This window comes from Oryctolagus cuniculus, chromosome 20, assembly GCF_964237555.1.
Source record: "Oryctolagus cuniculus chromosome 20, mOryCun1.1, whole genome shotgun sequence".
Classification (NCBI taxonomy): Eukaryota; Metazoa; Chordata; class Mammalia; order Lagomorpha; family Leporidae; genus Oryctolagus; species Oryctolagus cuniculus.
The window spans coordinates 39,772,585-39,785,389 of NC_091451.1; the positions used below are offsets into that span (position 1 = coordinate 39,772,585).

Genomic DNA, 12,805 nt, shown 5'->3' on the forward strand with positions numbered 1-12,805 from the left:
TTCACCACCGCACGACAGCTTCACCACCGCACGACAACAGCTTCACCACCGCATGACAACAGCTTCACCACCGCATGACAACAGCTTCACCACCGCACGACAGCTTCACCACCGCACAACAGCTTCACCACCGCACGACAGCTTCACCACCGCACAACAGCTTCACCACCGCATAACAGCTTCACCACCGCACGACAACAGCTTCACCACCGCATGACAACAGCTTCACCACCACACGACAGCTTCACCACCGCATGACAACAGCTTCACCACCACACGACAGCTTCACCACTACCAACAGCTTCACCACCACACAACAGCTTCACCACTGCATGACAACAGCTTCACCACCGCACAACAGCTTCACCACCACGTGACGACAGCTTCACCACCGCACAACAGCTTCACCACCACACGACAACAGCTTCACCATCATACAACAGCTTCACCACCATACAACAGCTTCACCACCATACAACAGCTTCACCACTGCATGACAACAGCTTCACCACCGCACGACAACAGCTTCACCACCGCACGACAACAGCTTCACCACCGCGCGACAGCTTCACCACCGCACAACAGCTTCACCACCGCACAACTTCACCACCACGCGACAACAGCTTCACCACTGCACAACTTCACCACCACGCAACAACAGCTTCACCACCGCGCGACAACAGCTTCCACGCTCAGGAAATCCTCACTGAGGAAGGGGTTCCCCCCCATTAAACCGATGGAAGGAAAGAATCTGGATTTCAGGAAGTTTTCCTAAGCTTATTAAAAAGCTTACTGGAACAAGACCACGATTGTGCATTTAATTAGCTGCTCATAAAATCCGCCACAGCCGCTCTCGATCCAGCACACACACTAAATTCCAGCCACGTCGGATGAAAGTTGATCACAATTAATCTGATCCTTGAAGTCCATAGGAAGTCACTGATTGAGTCTGGATAAACCTTTTCAGGTTAACGTTCATTCCTGTACAGAAAACCACACATCTGCACATAAAATGCCTGCAGAAAACAGGGAAGAAGAAAATGAACCCCGTTTCTCCTCTCCAAGCCCCACAAAGTTTGTTTAATCCTTCCACCCCCTGCTGGGGGCAGGGAGGAGCCCACAACCAGCCTGAGCTGGAAGGCTCAGTGCTCAGCTTTTCTGCCCCTCCAAAGCCTCTCTCGGCACCCAGGCAGCACTCCCTGGTCAGCTCCTCTCGTGCCCTGGCAGCCTTCCCAGGGGAGCACCGGGCTTTAGTGTCGAGACGCCCAGGAGCTCTCTGACTGGGGAAAGAACTGGCAACCAGGGTTAGGTTATTAGGATTCTAGAACTGTCTCTGCCGCAGACCAGCAATTTAACTCGGAGCAAATCGCTTCTCCTCCCTGAGGCACTTTCCGTGTTTTATAAGAGTAAGTGGGCTGGATTAGATAGTCAATGAGGTCCCTTTCCGACCCTAAACCTCTGCTTCAGTAACTCAGCCCCTCAAGTCCTCTCCCTCCTGCCCCTCAGCAGGGAAATGACCAGGCTGGAACTGCCAGATGGCTGCCCTCGAGCCCAACGGCTCGTTACTCAGAAAGGTTTTTAAAACCCCAAACATTCAGAAGCAGTTAAGAAAAAAAATTCCAAATTACCTCAGGAAACAAAGCTTAATTTTCCCTCAGAGATCACTACTTGCAGAAAAGGCTCGTAGGAATCACTCTGGCCAATTAGTGGGTCTCACAGAAAAGGCGATTGTCCTAAGCACAAAACAAGGATTTTCACGGAAAATCACACATCTACTCGCAAACCAGGAGGACCCTCCGCCCCGCGAGCATCTGACACAAATCAGGCACGGCTCCGCGGCGGGCACTGCATCCAGGAGACGGAAGAGGGAAGGGTCAGAACCCACGACCGAAAATTCGAATGCGCCGTCACCCTCGCCTAGATCCTCGGAACTCTTCCCGACACTGTCAACCTGACTCAGAAAACGTCAGTGCGGAGTCTACAACGAACCCCAACTGCAAGTCCAGCTCCCCTCAGCACTTCCACTGCGACTTGGAACATTGGTTGTGTTAGAAAACTAAGCTGTTTTTCCCGGCTCTCACACCACAACACACACAGAGGACTCACGTGACGACTTCCCGCACCAGGGAGCAGCCGGGAGCTCCGAGCAGGGCGCCAGCTCAGAGTCCTCGACACCATCACCTCCAGACAGTGTCAGAGGCCCCAGGCTGAGGGCTCCACGCTCCAGATGCCAGCCACAGCCGCCCTCCCTGTGCTTCTGACCCAGCAGCCAAGTCGGGATTCCACAAGCCCACAGAACTCAGGGAAACGCGTACTTACGTGCACTAGTGTACTAGGAAGGATGCTACAAAGGACCCGGATGAGTAAGGGGAGAGAAGCACAAGGCAGGGGAGGGGGAGGGGCACCCGCCACCCTCCAGACACCTCCACGTGTTCAGCTACCCAGAAGCGCTCAGAACTCTGTCTTTCTGGAGTTTTATGGAGGTTCCATACACAGGCAGGAGTGACTAAGTCACTGACCGCTTGCAATCAGCTTAACTTTCAGCTCCTCCCCCCTCCCAGAAGTCAGGGGTGGGGCTCAAAGTTTCAACCCTCCAACCCTGTCTTTGAATATTCCAGGGATTTTCAATTATATGTCAGAAAAGGGGTAAAAAGACCAATCACGTATTTCACAGTATCATCTTGAGGGAAAAAATCCCAACACATCACGGCCAGTGCAGAGGGCTAAGCCTCCTCCTGTACCCGACGCTCCACTTCCAATCCAGCTCCCTGATAATGCACCTGGGAAAGCAGCTGAAGATGTTCTGAACACTTGGGCCTCGCCACCCTTGTGGGAGACCTGGATAAAGCTTGGCTCCTGGTTCCAGCCTGGCCCAGCCAGGCCATTGCAGGCATTTAGGGAGTGAACCAGCAGATGGAAGCTCGCGCTCTCTTTCTCTCTCTCTCTCTGACTCTGCCTTGCAAATAAATAAATACATCTTTAACAAAAAAAAGTCACAATACCAAACATAAAATACATGCTAACATGATCAGAAGGCGAGCGCTCGATGTGCAAGGTTAACACAATGCCAAGCTTACGATCAACTGAGTCTAACAACTGAGTGCAAAACAACGAGTGCTATACTTATTGCAGCTTAATTTTTCTATACTTGTTCTCTATTTTAGATGAATTTTAATGGATTAGCACCCTTTAAGATCTAAAGTTATAGGGCCAGTGCCTTGGAGCAGTAGGTTAATCCTCCGCCTGCGGCGCCAGCATCCCACGTGGACACAGGTTCTAGTCCCGGTTGCTCCTCTTCCAATCCAGCTCTCTGCTTGTGGCCTGGGAAAGTAGAAGATGGCCCACGTGTTTGGACCCCTGCACCTGCGTGGGAGACCAGGAGGAAGCACCTGGCTTCTGGCTTCGGATCGGCGCAGCTCCGGCTGTTACAGCCATTTTGGGGGTGAACCAATGGACGGAAGACCTTTCTGTCTGTCTCTCCCTCTCATGGTCTGTAACTCTGCCTCTCAAATAAATAAATACAATCTTAAAAAAAAAAAGACCTCAGTCACATCCAGCTCGCCTTTTAGGGAAGCTCTTGCACTTGTGCCATCCTTCTGTTCACCCTGGCCGGCTTCCCACACCACTTAGGACACCACACAGCCCCTACTCAACCGCGCCGAAGCTATCAGGCTGGGTCACTTCACACACAAAAAGTGCCTTGTTCTAGAGGGGAAAAATGCTAATCTTCGAGATTTACCTGTTTAAGACAACTGCTGTGTATCTTCTTTCCACAAAAATAATTCCACATAAAATATTGGTAAATGGAGAAGGAAAATTTGTCTCTGGCTTCTCTTTCTCCTCAATTTCTTCATCTTCATCATCATCTTCGGAATCACTCCAAGACACATAATTGTCCTGATTCCTATTATTATACCACTCCACGCTCTCAAACTGCTGCCGCTCATATGGTTTATATTTGCGCAAGATTTCCAGCAGTTTCACTACTTTCGGGGTTACAAACTTCAGGTCCAGTGAGGCAGGTGAGAAGTGCTCTTCGCAGAGTGCGTGTATCTTCCTCAGGAAAGTGTCTGTAAACAGTAAGAACTTCCTGTGCAGCTCCTCTTGCTCGTGTTTGATGTATTTCTGTAATTCCCTTACCATCATGCCAGCGACTTTATCTGCACACCAAGGTCCCAGAACTACCAGCACCGCCCGACAGTCTGATAGGATCTACAAAAAGAGGAAAACACCAATCGTTAGAGAATCATCATGCAGCATTTTCGTATTAGGTTCAGCTGGGATTTAAGCTGTCCTCGGGCTACTCATTCAAAAGAAATCGCCCTACCAATACAGACACTGAGGTTGGCTCCCTGTGCTTGGGGGGGACACCCGTCTTTTCAAGCTCCACTACTGTATATATATGGGGAGGTGGGGCGCGGACCCACGTGCTGAGAGCTGAAAACCGTCTCTTTCCTTCCCAGCAAAAAAAAAATACAAATGTAAAAGGACAAGCGTAGGAAGCTATTCAAACTTAATTTTAAATCTCTGATTATTAGAACTACATCTTTGTCACTTACTACTGCCAAACTACATAAAGAATTATGGAGCAAAGAGATTTTACCATAGATTTCATCTTCGGAACAATTTCACTTTAGCCACTTTTATTCTTACTTGAAGAGCAAAACAATTTTCCTTGAACTTTAACTATGTACAACACCCCTGGTTTCATACATATTCCATTATGAGTATTAGGAGGAGAAAGACTATGGATGAACTGTGGCCAGTCCCTAGCCAGCACTGCCGGCTGAGGGTTCAGCCTGTTCTAGAACCACTGCACGACCGTCCTCTGCTGTCACTTCAAGGAAACCGCCAGGTCGGGGCTCCTCGACGTGACAGCCTCTCCCGATTCTGCTCCCAGAGCCTCCCACGATGCAGCATCTTACTGCTCTAGTCCAGAGCCAAAGGAGATCCACAGCGAGGCTAAACCAAGGCATGGCCACGGGTTGAATACGACCTCTGCAAACATTCAGCGGCTGAGAAGCTGTTGCTCTAGGCAAAGTCACCAGGAGGGACATGACGATCACCACATGCTGACACTCAGAACTGGCTGCAAAGTCTGAGAGCAGTGGTTCTCCAGCTTGAATGTGCCAGGGTCAGGAGAGGGGCTGTCCTAACACAACTCATTCAAAACTTAAAATTCAGCTCTGGGAACGCCAGCCCAGAACTTTTTTTTTTTTTTTTTTTTGCAGGGTTAGAGACAGAGACCATCCACTGGTTCACTCCCCAAATGATTGCACTGGCCAATCTGAAGCCAGGATCTTCCTCAGGTCTCCCACGTGGGTGCAGGGGCCCAAGGAGTGGGGCCATCTTCTGCTGCATTCCCAGGTGCATTAGCAGGGAACCGGATTGGAAGTGGAGCAGCTGGGACTCGAACTGGTGCCTGTATGGGATGCCAGCACTGCAGACAGCCATGTAACCTGCTTATGTCAAGCGCCAAGCCCCCAGTCCAGAACTTGCAGCTGAGCAGGTCTAGGGTGGCATCCTAACAACTGGGAGACGGGTGCTGCTCCTGCTGCTGTGGCACCTGCTGCGCTGAGGGCTCTCTCCTCAGAGCTGTACCACTTGGGGACAGGCACTAGGAAACAGAAGAATCCGCTGTCCAAGGGTTCGAGCAGGAACTAAATCACCTGACCAAAAACCTGGACTCACCCTTCTACTTCAAGAGCCATGATGTGAATCCTAACTCTTAGATCATGGGGCTCGGTTTTTAATTACGTATCTGTCAGAGAAACTCAACCTAACAGGGTGTATTCATTGGAAAATGTCAAGGATTTAAAAAGATAAGGCCTTAAACTACAATGTACAGAAAATGGCCTCATGAGAAACATTTTTAGTTTAATATTAAAACTAAACAGACGTCTTATTACACTCAGCATACTTACTTTCTGTGTGCTCACCTGTTTAGAAATTAAAGTAGAATCTCTCTCTTTCGAATGTACAGATATATTACAGTCATTGATAAAGTTAAGTGCTTCTTCTAACTCCACCAGCAGTCGTTCATAGAGGCCGCTTCTGTCAGTGAATGGTCCACAGTCTACCACGATCTCACACGGCTGAGAAGTGGATCTTTAAGATCAGAAACAAAGGTTATCAATATCATAATGGTGAAAATAGCTTTAATTTAAAATTTCTTTTTTCAATAACAAAGGAAAGAGGACACTAGGACTATACGCCAAAATGTAAGCAGTGGGCTATGTCAGTATTGCTTCTCAATATCACTGAATTTCCCATGGAAACATAGCATTTTTGCAAACTAGTAAATTATTACTTAGAAGATATTTTCAAGAAGAGAGGTGAGAAGAAGAGAAAGACGAGGAGCAGGAGGCAAGCACCTGCTGCCTCCCACACCAGCAGGACCACACAGCCCCGGAAGGCCAGCCTCACCCCAGAGGACAGGAAGAAAAAGAAGGCTTGAAGGCACAAAGTGCTCTGTCCAAATAACACTCCAGGCTGCTCTCCTCAGAAGGCTGCCCCCGCTGAGCCCACTGCCTCCCCAACACCCTTGTTTCATTCTAAGAAAAACACTCAATGTTGGTTACTTCTGAGAAGCAGAAGCAGCGATGGCAGGATAATCACAGGGAAGTCTTACCAGTAAATTTATACTATCAGGGGTTTGTAGCGTTTGCAAATTCAATTTTATTTATTTTTTAAAAGATTTTATTTATTTATTTGAGAGGTAAAGTTACAGACAATGAGAGGGAGAGACAGAGAGAAAGGTCTTCCGTCCACTAGTTCACTCCCCAATTGGCTGCAACGGCTGGAGCCGTGCCAATCCGAAGCCAGGAGCCAGGAGCTTCTTCTGGTCTCCCACGTGGGTGCAGGGGCCCAAGGACCTGGGCCATCCTCCACTGCTTTCCCAGGCCAGAGCAGAGAGCTGGATTGGAAGAGGAGCAGCCAGGACCAGAACCAGTGCCTATATGGGATGCAGGCACTGCAAGTGGAGGATTAACCAACCTACTGCGCCACAGCGCCGGCCCCTCATTTTTATTTTTAATGTGCTCTCATAAAGAAAATTTCCCCAACTTCCATTCATTTGATATAATTCTTTGGCTCTTAACATGCCTTTCATTACAAACAACAACCAGAGGGGCTAGTGCTGTGGCATCACAGATGAGTCACCGTCTACACCGCCAGCATTCCACATGGGCGGTGGTTCAGGTCCCACCTGTTCCACTTCCATCCAGCTCCCCATTAACATGTCTGGCAGGCAGCGGACAATGGTTCAAATGCTTGGGCCCCACCACCGTCATCTACAAGAAGCTTCTGGCTTTGGACAGGCCCAGCTCTGGCGGTTGGTGCCATTTGGGGAGTAAACCAGCAGATGGAAGCTCTCTCTCTCTCACTCTCTGTGCCTCTATCTTTGTAACTCTGCCTTTCAAATAAATAAATATTAAAAAAAGACAACCAGAATGACACATAATACCCTAAAATTACATACTATGATTTTATTAAGAACACAGTAAAGACATATTTACAAACTATAATTTTCATTTTTCTTAAACCAGATGAGAATTTACACTTAACAAAAAAACCCACATTTGGAGAACTAGGAACACTTAAACCAATAGATTACTTATCAGTTATTATTTAGCTTCTACTTCTTAGTATATAGACAAGTAACCTAACTTAGGCCAGATCAAACCACAAGGACAGTCTTTCACTTCCAATCAGAGACGCTGCTGGCTCAGGACACGAGAGACTGCCTGTCTCCGTCACAAACCCTGCAGTGCCCATGGCCCCTGGATACTTGTTGGATATATCCAAAGGGTTACTTTCCTCTCCCTCTACAAAAAGAGCGCTTTCCCAAAACCTGCTGAACAACAAGCACACCACAAGCTGCCTCCCACGGGTCTGCACAACTGACCACCAGAGAGCTCATGGAACCACTGTCACCACCATCCCACAGAAGCGGGCAACTCAGTGACTCCCTCGAGGTCATGCAGTTTACAGCGAGACGCCCCTGACTCCACTCCACAGGCCGAGACCCCGTCTCCCAGTGTGTTCTACCTGCAGAACCACCACCTGGTCATCTTCGCCTTAGTGAGGCCGCATCTGATGCAGACACACGACTGCTTTGACGTAACTGAAACGATCTGTAAAGTATACTGCTGAACTCCCTAAACAAACTCGTGTTCTCCCAAGGCATCACAGGAGACAGTTAGGGCAGAACAACAAAGCACACACACAGCGAAGAACGCAGATTTACTGTCCAAGGCCCCAGTGCCCAGCAGCACAGCCAACGGGGAGAGGTGGCCCTTGAGCAACATCACCTCCCAAGGCAGCAGTCCTTCTGCCTGTTACTCCGGGAACAAGGTTAGAGTCTCGCCCTCACAGCCGACTGTGCACAGAAAGAGCTCCAAGTCTTGCACACTCCTTTTAACAACCGTTTCTTGACTTAAACGGTACTGCGGCAAAGTACTCCCAGAGATACTGAGGGTTTACCGTGGGTTGGAACACGCCTCAGAGCCGAGCCAGTCAGAAGCCCGTACCTGTCTAAGACCACCAGGTCAGTTGCAGTTTCAGCATTACTCTGAAGAATCTTCTCCAGCTTCTGAATCTTTTCCTCCAACTCCTCTGGATCACATTTCCCATTTAAAATGGAAGCAGTTAGTCCCAGAATGCGAGGGCATGATGGACAATTTTCACAGAGCTAACATAATAAAAATACTGACAGTAAAGACTTCATTTTGCAAGGCCATAACAAGAGAGACACCTCCATATTGTGACACCCCCAAACCAGCAACAAATGCACATCTGAAAAGGTCTGTGTAGTGGAAACGTGAGTTTACCAAGGACAGCACTACTGTAGCTTGCTTAAAAGGTCATCTTCCCAAAAAGGAACAATCGGATAAGCCACAAAACACAAACAGGGATCTTATGTATCTTATGATGTTTAAAATCTACTGTAGATTTACATGAACATTAATTTATTATTTATGCATTCATACACTGGAACCGTGTTCCCAATATTGGTAACTAATACTATTACTTCTAGTATCCTAGAAGAATCTGGTAGCAGTACTCTGGCCATGAATGAAGAGTGATACAGTCTAAAAAGTTACCTTCATAATTTCTCGATAGGGGTGGTCTAGGATTGCAAGATGACACTCATCAAACACCAAAAGGTTAATGTCTGACAGCGATAAGTAACCATTCTTCAGAACACTCAAGGCGACATAGCAAGTCATAATAAGAACCTAAAATAAAACGGACAGCAGTATAGAAATGTGCCATTCATCTGCCCGGATATACTTATACAAAATCGGATCATGAAGCCAATGTATTGTAGGTGAGAATTTAGAAATTCATTAGTCAAAATCAAAACAAAAATCCTAAAAGGATAGAGTTTCATACAGTGGAACCAAGAAGCAACTTAGGAAAGCATGAGAAAAGGCTATGAGGAAAACATTTCTGATCATGGAAACCAGGTTTTTATGACACATCAGGCTTTTAGGTTCCCACAGTCAAATTTCGACTGGTGATACCTGTCAATGCAGTCAAGTCACAAAACAATTCCAACGGTCACCTGTTTTCCCACTGAACTGATAGGTCTTCTGGAAAAAGACACACTAAGTGTTCTTTCTGCAGCCTTCCATTCTGTGGCCAGTGATGTGCTTTGTTAATGAGGACCTGCCCACTATGCGAGACCTACTAGCAGGCTGTGGGCTGTTTAAGGCACTGCACTGTTACCCCAACACACAGAGGCCCTCACACACCCTGGCTACTCCAAACACATGGAAGACCACCTCCATCAAAGACCTAAAGACTTCAACCAGGGACTGCTCCATTTTCAATATGGTTAACTAAGCAGGCCATAGACAAGTTAGGTTGTAAGGATCTTGCGTTTTTCAAGCAAGTAAATCCCACTGACAGGTGTCTTTTCTACAAGGTAAAAGCAACACAGATTAGTAATTTTTTGGTGGTCATCCTCTCAGACAGACAGATCAAGGACTTGTAGGATTTATAAAGCGAGATGTCTCTGCAAGCCTTACCTGGTGCTTAGCAAACTCTTGGTTCCATCTCTCTTTTGTCCAGGACGCGTTCACTTCTGGGTCTGAGTACTCCCCGACCTTGAGATCTGAATGAGTTCTGACGGCTGACACTTGCTGAGCAACCTGGTTTGCTGTGCACAAATATAATGCTCCACGTCAGTATGAGACACCTGATCTCAGTACCTCTCTGTGCTACTAATGAGTGAGACACTCACCGAAACTCTATCAGTGCATACTCTACCTGACCACCACGCTTTTAAATAGCCAATTAAAAATCACAGTTTCAAGGTTATAATCCAAAAAGCTCTTAGCGTCTCACCACCTCGCCTGCTGTCACTGCCCCAGAGAACCCTGCCCCCGCTCCCTCTCCTCGGGCTGTCCCTCCTCGATGGAATGCAGCGGCCTCCAGGCCCAGCTCCCCAGCTCGCGTCGCTAGAACCAGGCCACGTCACCAAGAAAGAAGAGCGTCTCATAGAGAGTACGCAGCCACGCCGAGACCGTCTGACACAGGACGGTGACACGGTTCTCTCAGGACGCCATCAGTGAGCTCACAGTTCCCCTTTCTGATTTGACATGTAATCCCAGACATGCAACAATTATAACTTGCTCTCCACAGGTGTTACAACAAAAGACTTAAATCTAGAAGTTTCCCATCTCCTAACCAAGCATCTTATGACATACTCTGGGATGTTAAAGTGTCAAAAACAAAAATAACGGTGACAGATGAGAGCATGATCCAAGAGTGAGCACTCACCAGAAATACAGTGTGAGGACATTTCAGTGTCAAGTAAGACAAAACAGAATTCCTGCTGGCACGGCCTCCGCAAGCACCTCTGCAAGCTCTCTTCACTTCCAAAATTCAGCTCAGCACCCAGAGATACTAAACATAGCGCTCACACACGAACCCTCGTCCAACTTGATAAGATGGGCTGTTCTTACCAGAGTTGACCAAGAACACCGTCCTCTTTCCATCTCTGTGGAAGTCCCCCCTGATCTGATAGGACAACTCTTTAGTGAGTAGCACTGCAATGAACGTCTTCCCTGAGCCAGTGTTTAAACACACGATGGTGTTACGATCCAGAGCTGCTTCGAGCAGTTCAACCTGGAAATGCAGCGGAAAGAAAGATTACACACTTCTCACCTGTGGACCAAATTCAGAAAACTGGATTTCGTTTTTAAATCGGGGAATTTCACTGTTTCTTAAAATTTTCCTCCAATAAATCTGCCAAACACAAGATCAAAAAACACCACACTGTCCACATCTTTCCATAAGAATAAGAGGAAAAAACACCAATTACATACAGCTATGCTGTAGATGCACATTGAGGTGGCATTTAAATGTCTGTGTGAGAGTTATTTTGCAAAGACTTCTCCAGAATACCATGAACGACTACAGTCACAGTAACCAAGGTTCTGCCAGCTCATGGTTGAGCATTTTTGAGCCAATCTCAATTCCTACCCAGCTCTTTAGGACAAGCACACTCACATGGATATTAAGGAATATCAAGGTTTTCAGAGGAAGGAAAAAAAATATGGGACTTCACAACTAGGACTCTCAAATCAACTACCCGGCAGATGTTAGAAGAGAAAAGGACTATCAAGAACAAAGTCTTGCTGATTGAGAAAATTAATCAGAAGGAGGAGGCTGGACAGGGTAAATGAGTTTTATAAGTTATGTCAACTATATGCTAATTTATTCCATTTTAGTGAAAAATGCTCCAGTATTAGTGTTCTCATTAGTACCTGATATTTTCTTGGCGTATAAATGTTATCATGAATTGCTTCTTGTTGCCATGGTAGTCCAAAGAAAGGACCCATTGGTGAGGAAGCAGGGGTCATGAGCTGCAGGCCTGCCATGCTGAGGGGTTGCAAAGCAGGGCTTTTCATTCATCCAGTGTTTCTTTCATTGCATTTTTGTTCTAGCACAGCTGACTACAAAAAGGAAAAAGAATACCATTACACAACCATGCAGGGGTAAAACAAAAGAAAGCAGGAAACCAGAGGAACCTCAGAGCATCATGCCCGGGGCCTTTCCAGACTCTTCCTACAGTCCTTTTAGCTTTGCCTGGGTCTAGGAGGATCAGGGTCAAAGCCAAGCCTTCTTTACCTGATGCGGCAGCTCCACACCTAGGAACACAAGTGTACAGAAATTAAGTACAGCAGTATTTGTTGCTATACTGCCACTTAAAAACAAGAAATAACTACACATCTGTTAATCAAAAAACAAGCTAAACACTGTGTAGTTTAGCTACACAGCGGAATACTTTGAATCCATTAAGAATAGAATACCTATACATGTACTCACATAGAACAGTGCCCGTAATATACCTTGAAAAGGAAATACGCACAGTATGGGACCCTGTTAATATATGTGTGCACAGGCTGCATATCCCTGACAGTCAATGTGAAACGACTGGGACCAGAAGTGCTCCAGGTTTTGGAGTGTTGAGGATTTGGGGATATTTGCTTAGACTTTATCAGTTCACTGCCTCTAACTTAAAAATCAGAAATTCAAAATGTTCCCAAGTCTACAATGCGTTGAGATGCTCAAAAAGCTCTGGATTCTGGAACATTTCAGATGTTCAACCTGAATTCTGGATTTTCCGATTAATGATGCTCCATCTCTATATAAAATATATAAGTATATACATAAGTCTATCTCAAATGATCTTCGCGAATTCCGACGTTCTTATTGATACTTAATGACACAATGTGTGGGAGGTATTTAGCACTGTGCTTGTACCCTAAGAAAAATTCAAATGCCAGCCAAA

The 12,805-nt window shown here is 46.8% G+C and overlaps 1 protein-coding gene across 1 annotated transcript in view; it reads right to left on the reverse strand.

Annotated features, from left to right (window-relative positions):
• Positions 1–11,940, reverse strand: part of DICER1 (dicer 1, ribonuclease III) — a 51,461-nt gene extending 39,521 nt beyond the window's left edge. The window contains 8 exon segments of the mRNA XM_051839149.2: positions 3,740–4,212; positions 5,940–6,108; positions 8,532–8,692; positions 9,105–9,239; positions 10,035–10,165; positions 10,974–11,136; positions 11,778–11,897; positions 11,899–11,940. Of these exon segments, the coding sequence (XP_051695109.2) occupies positions 3,740–4,212; positions 5,940–6,108; positions 8,532–8,692; positions 9,105–9,239; positions 10,035–10,165; positions 10,974–11,136; positions 11,778–11,897; positions 11,899–11,925 (1,379 nt within the window). The 5' untranslated portion in view covers positions 11,926–11,940.
• Between the last annotated feature and the right edge of the window lie 865 nt (positions 11,941–12,805).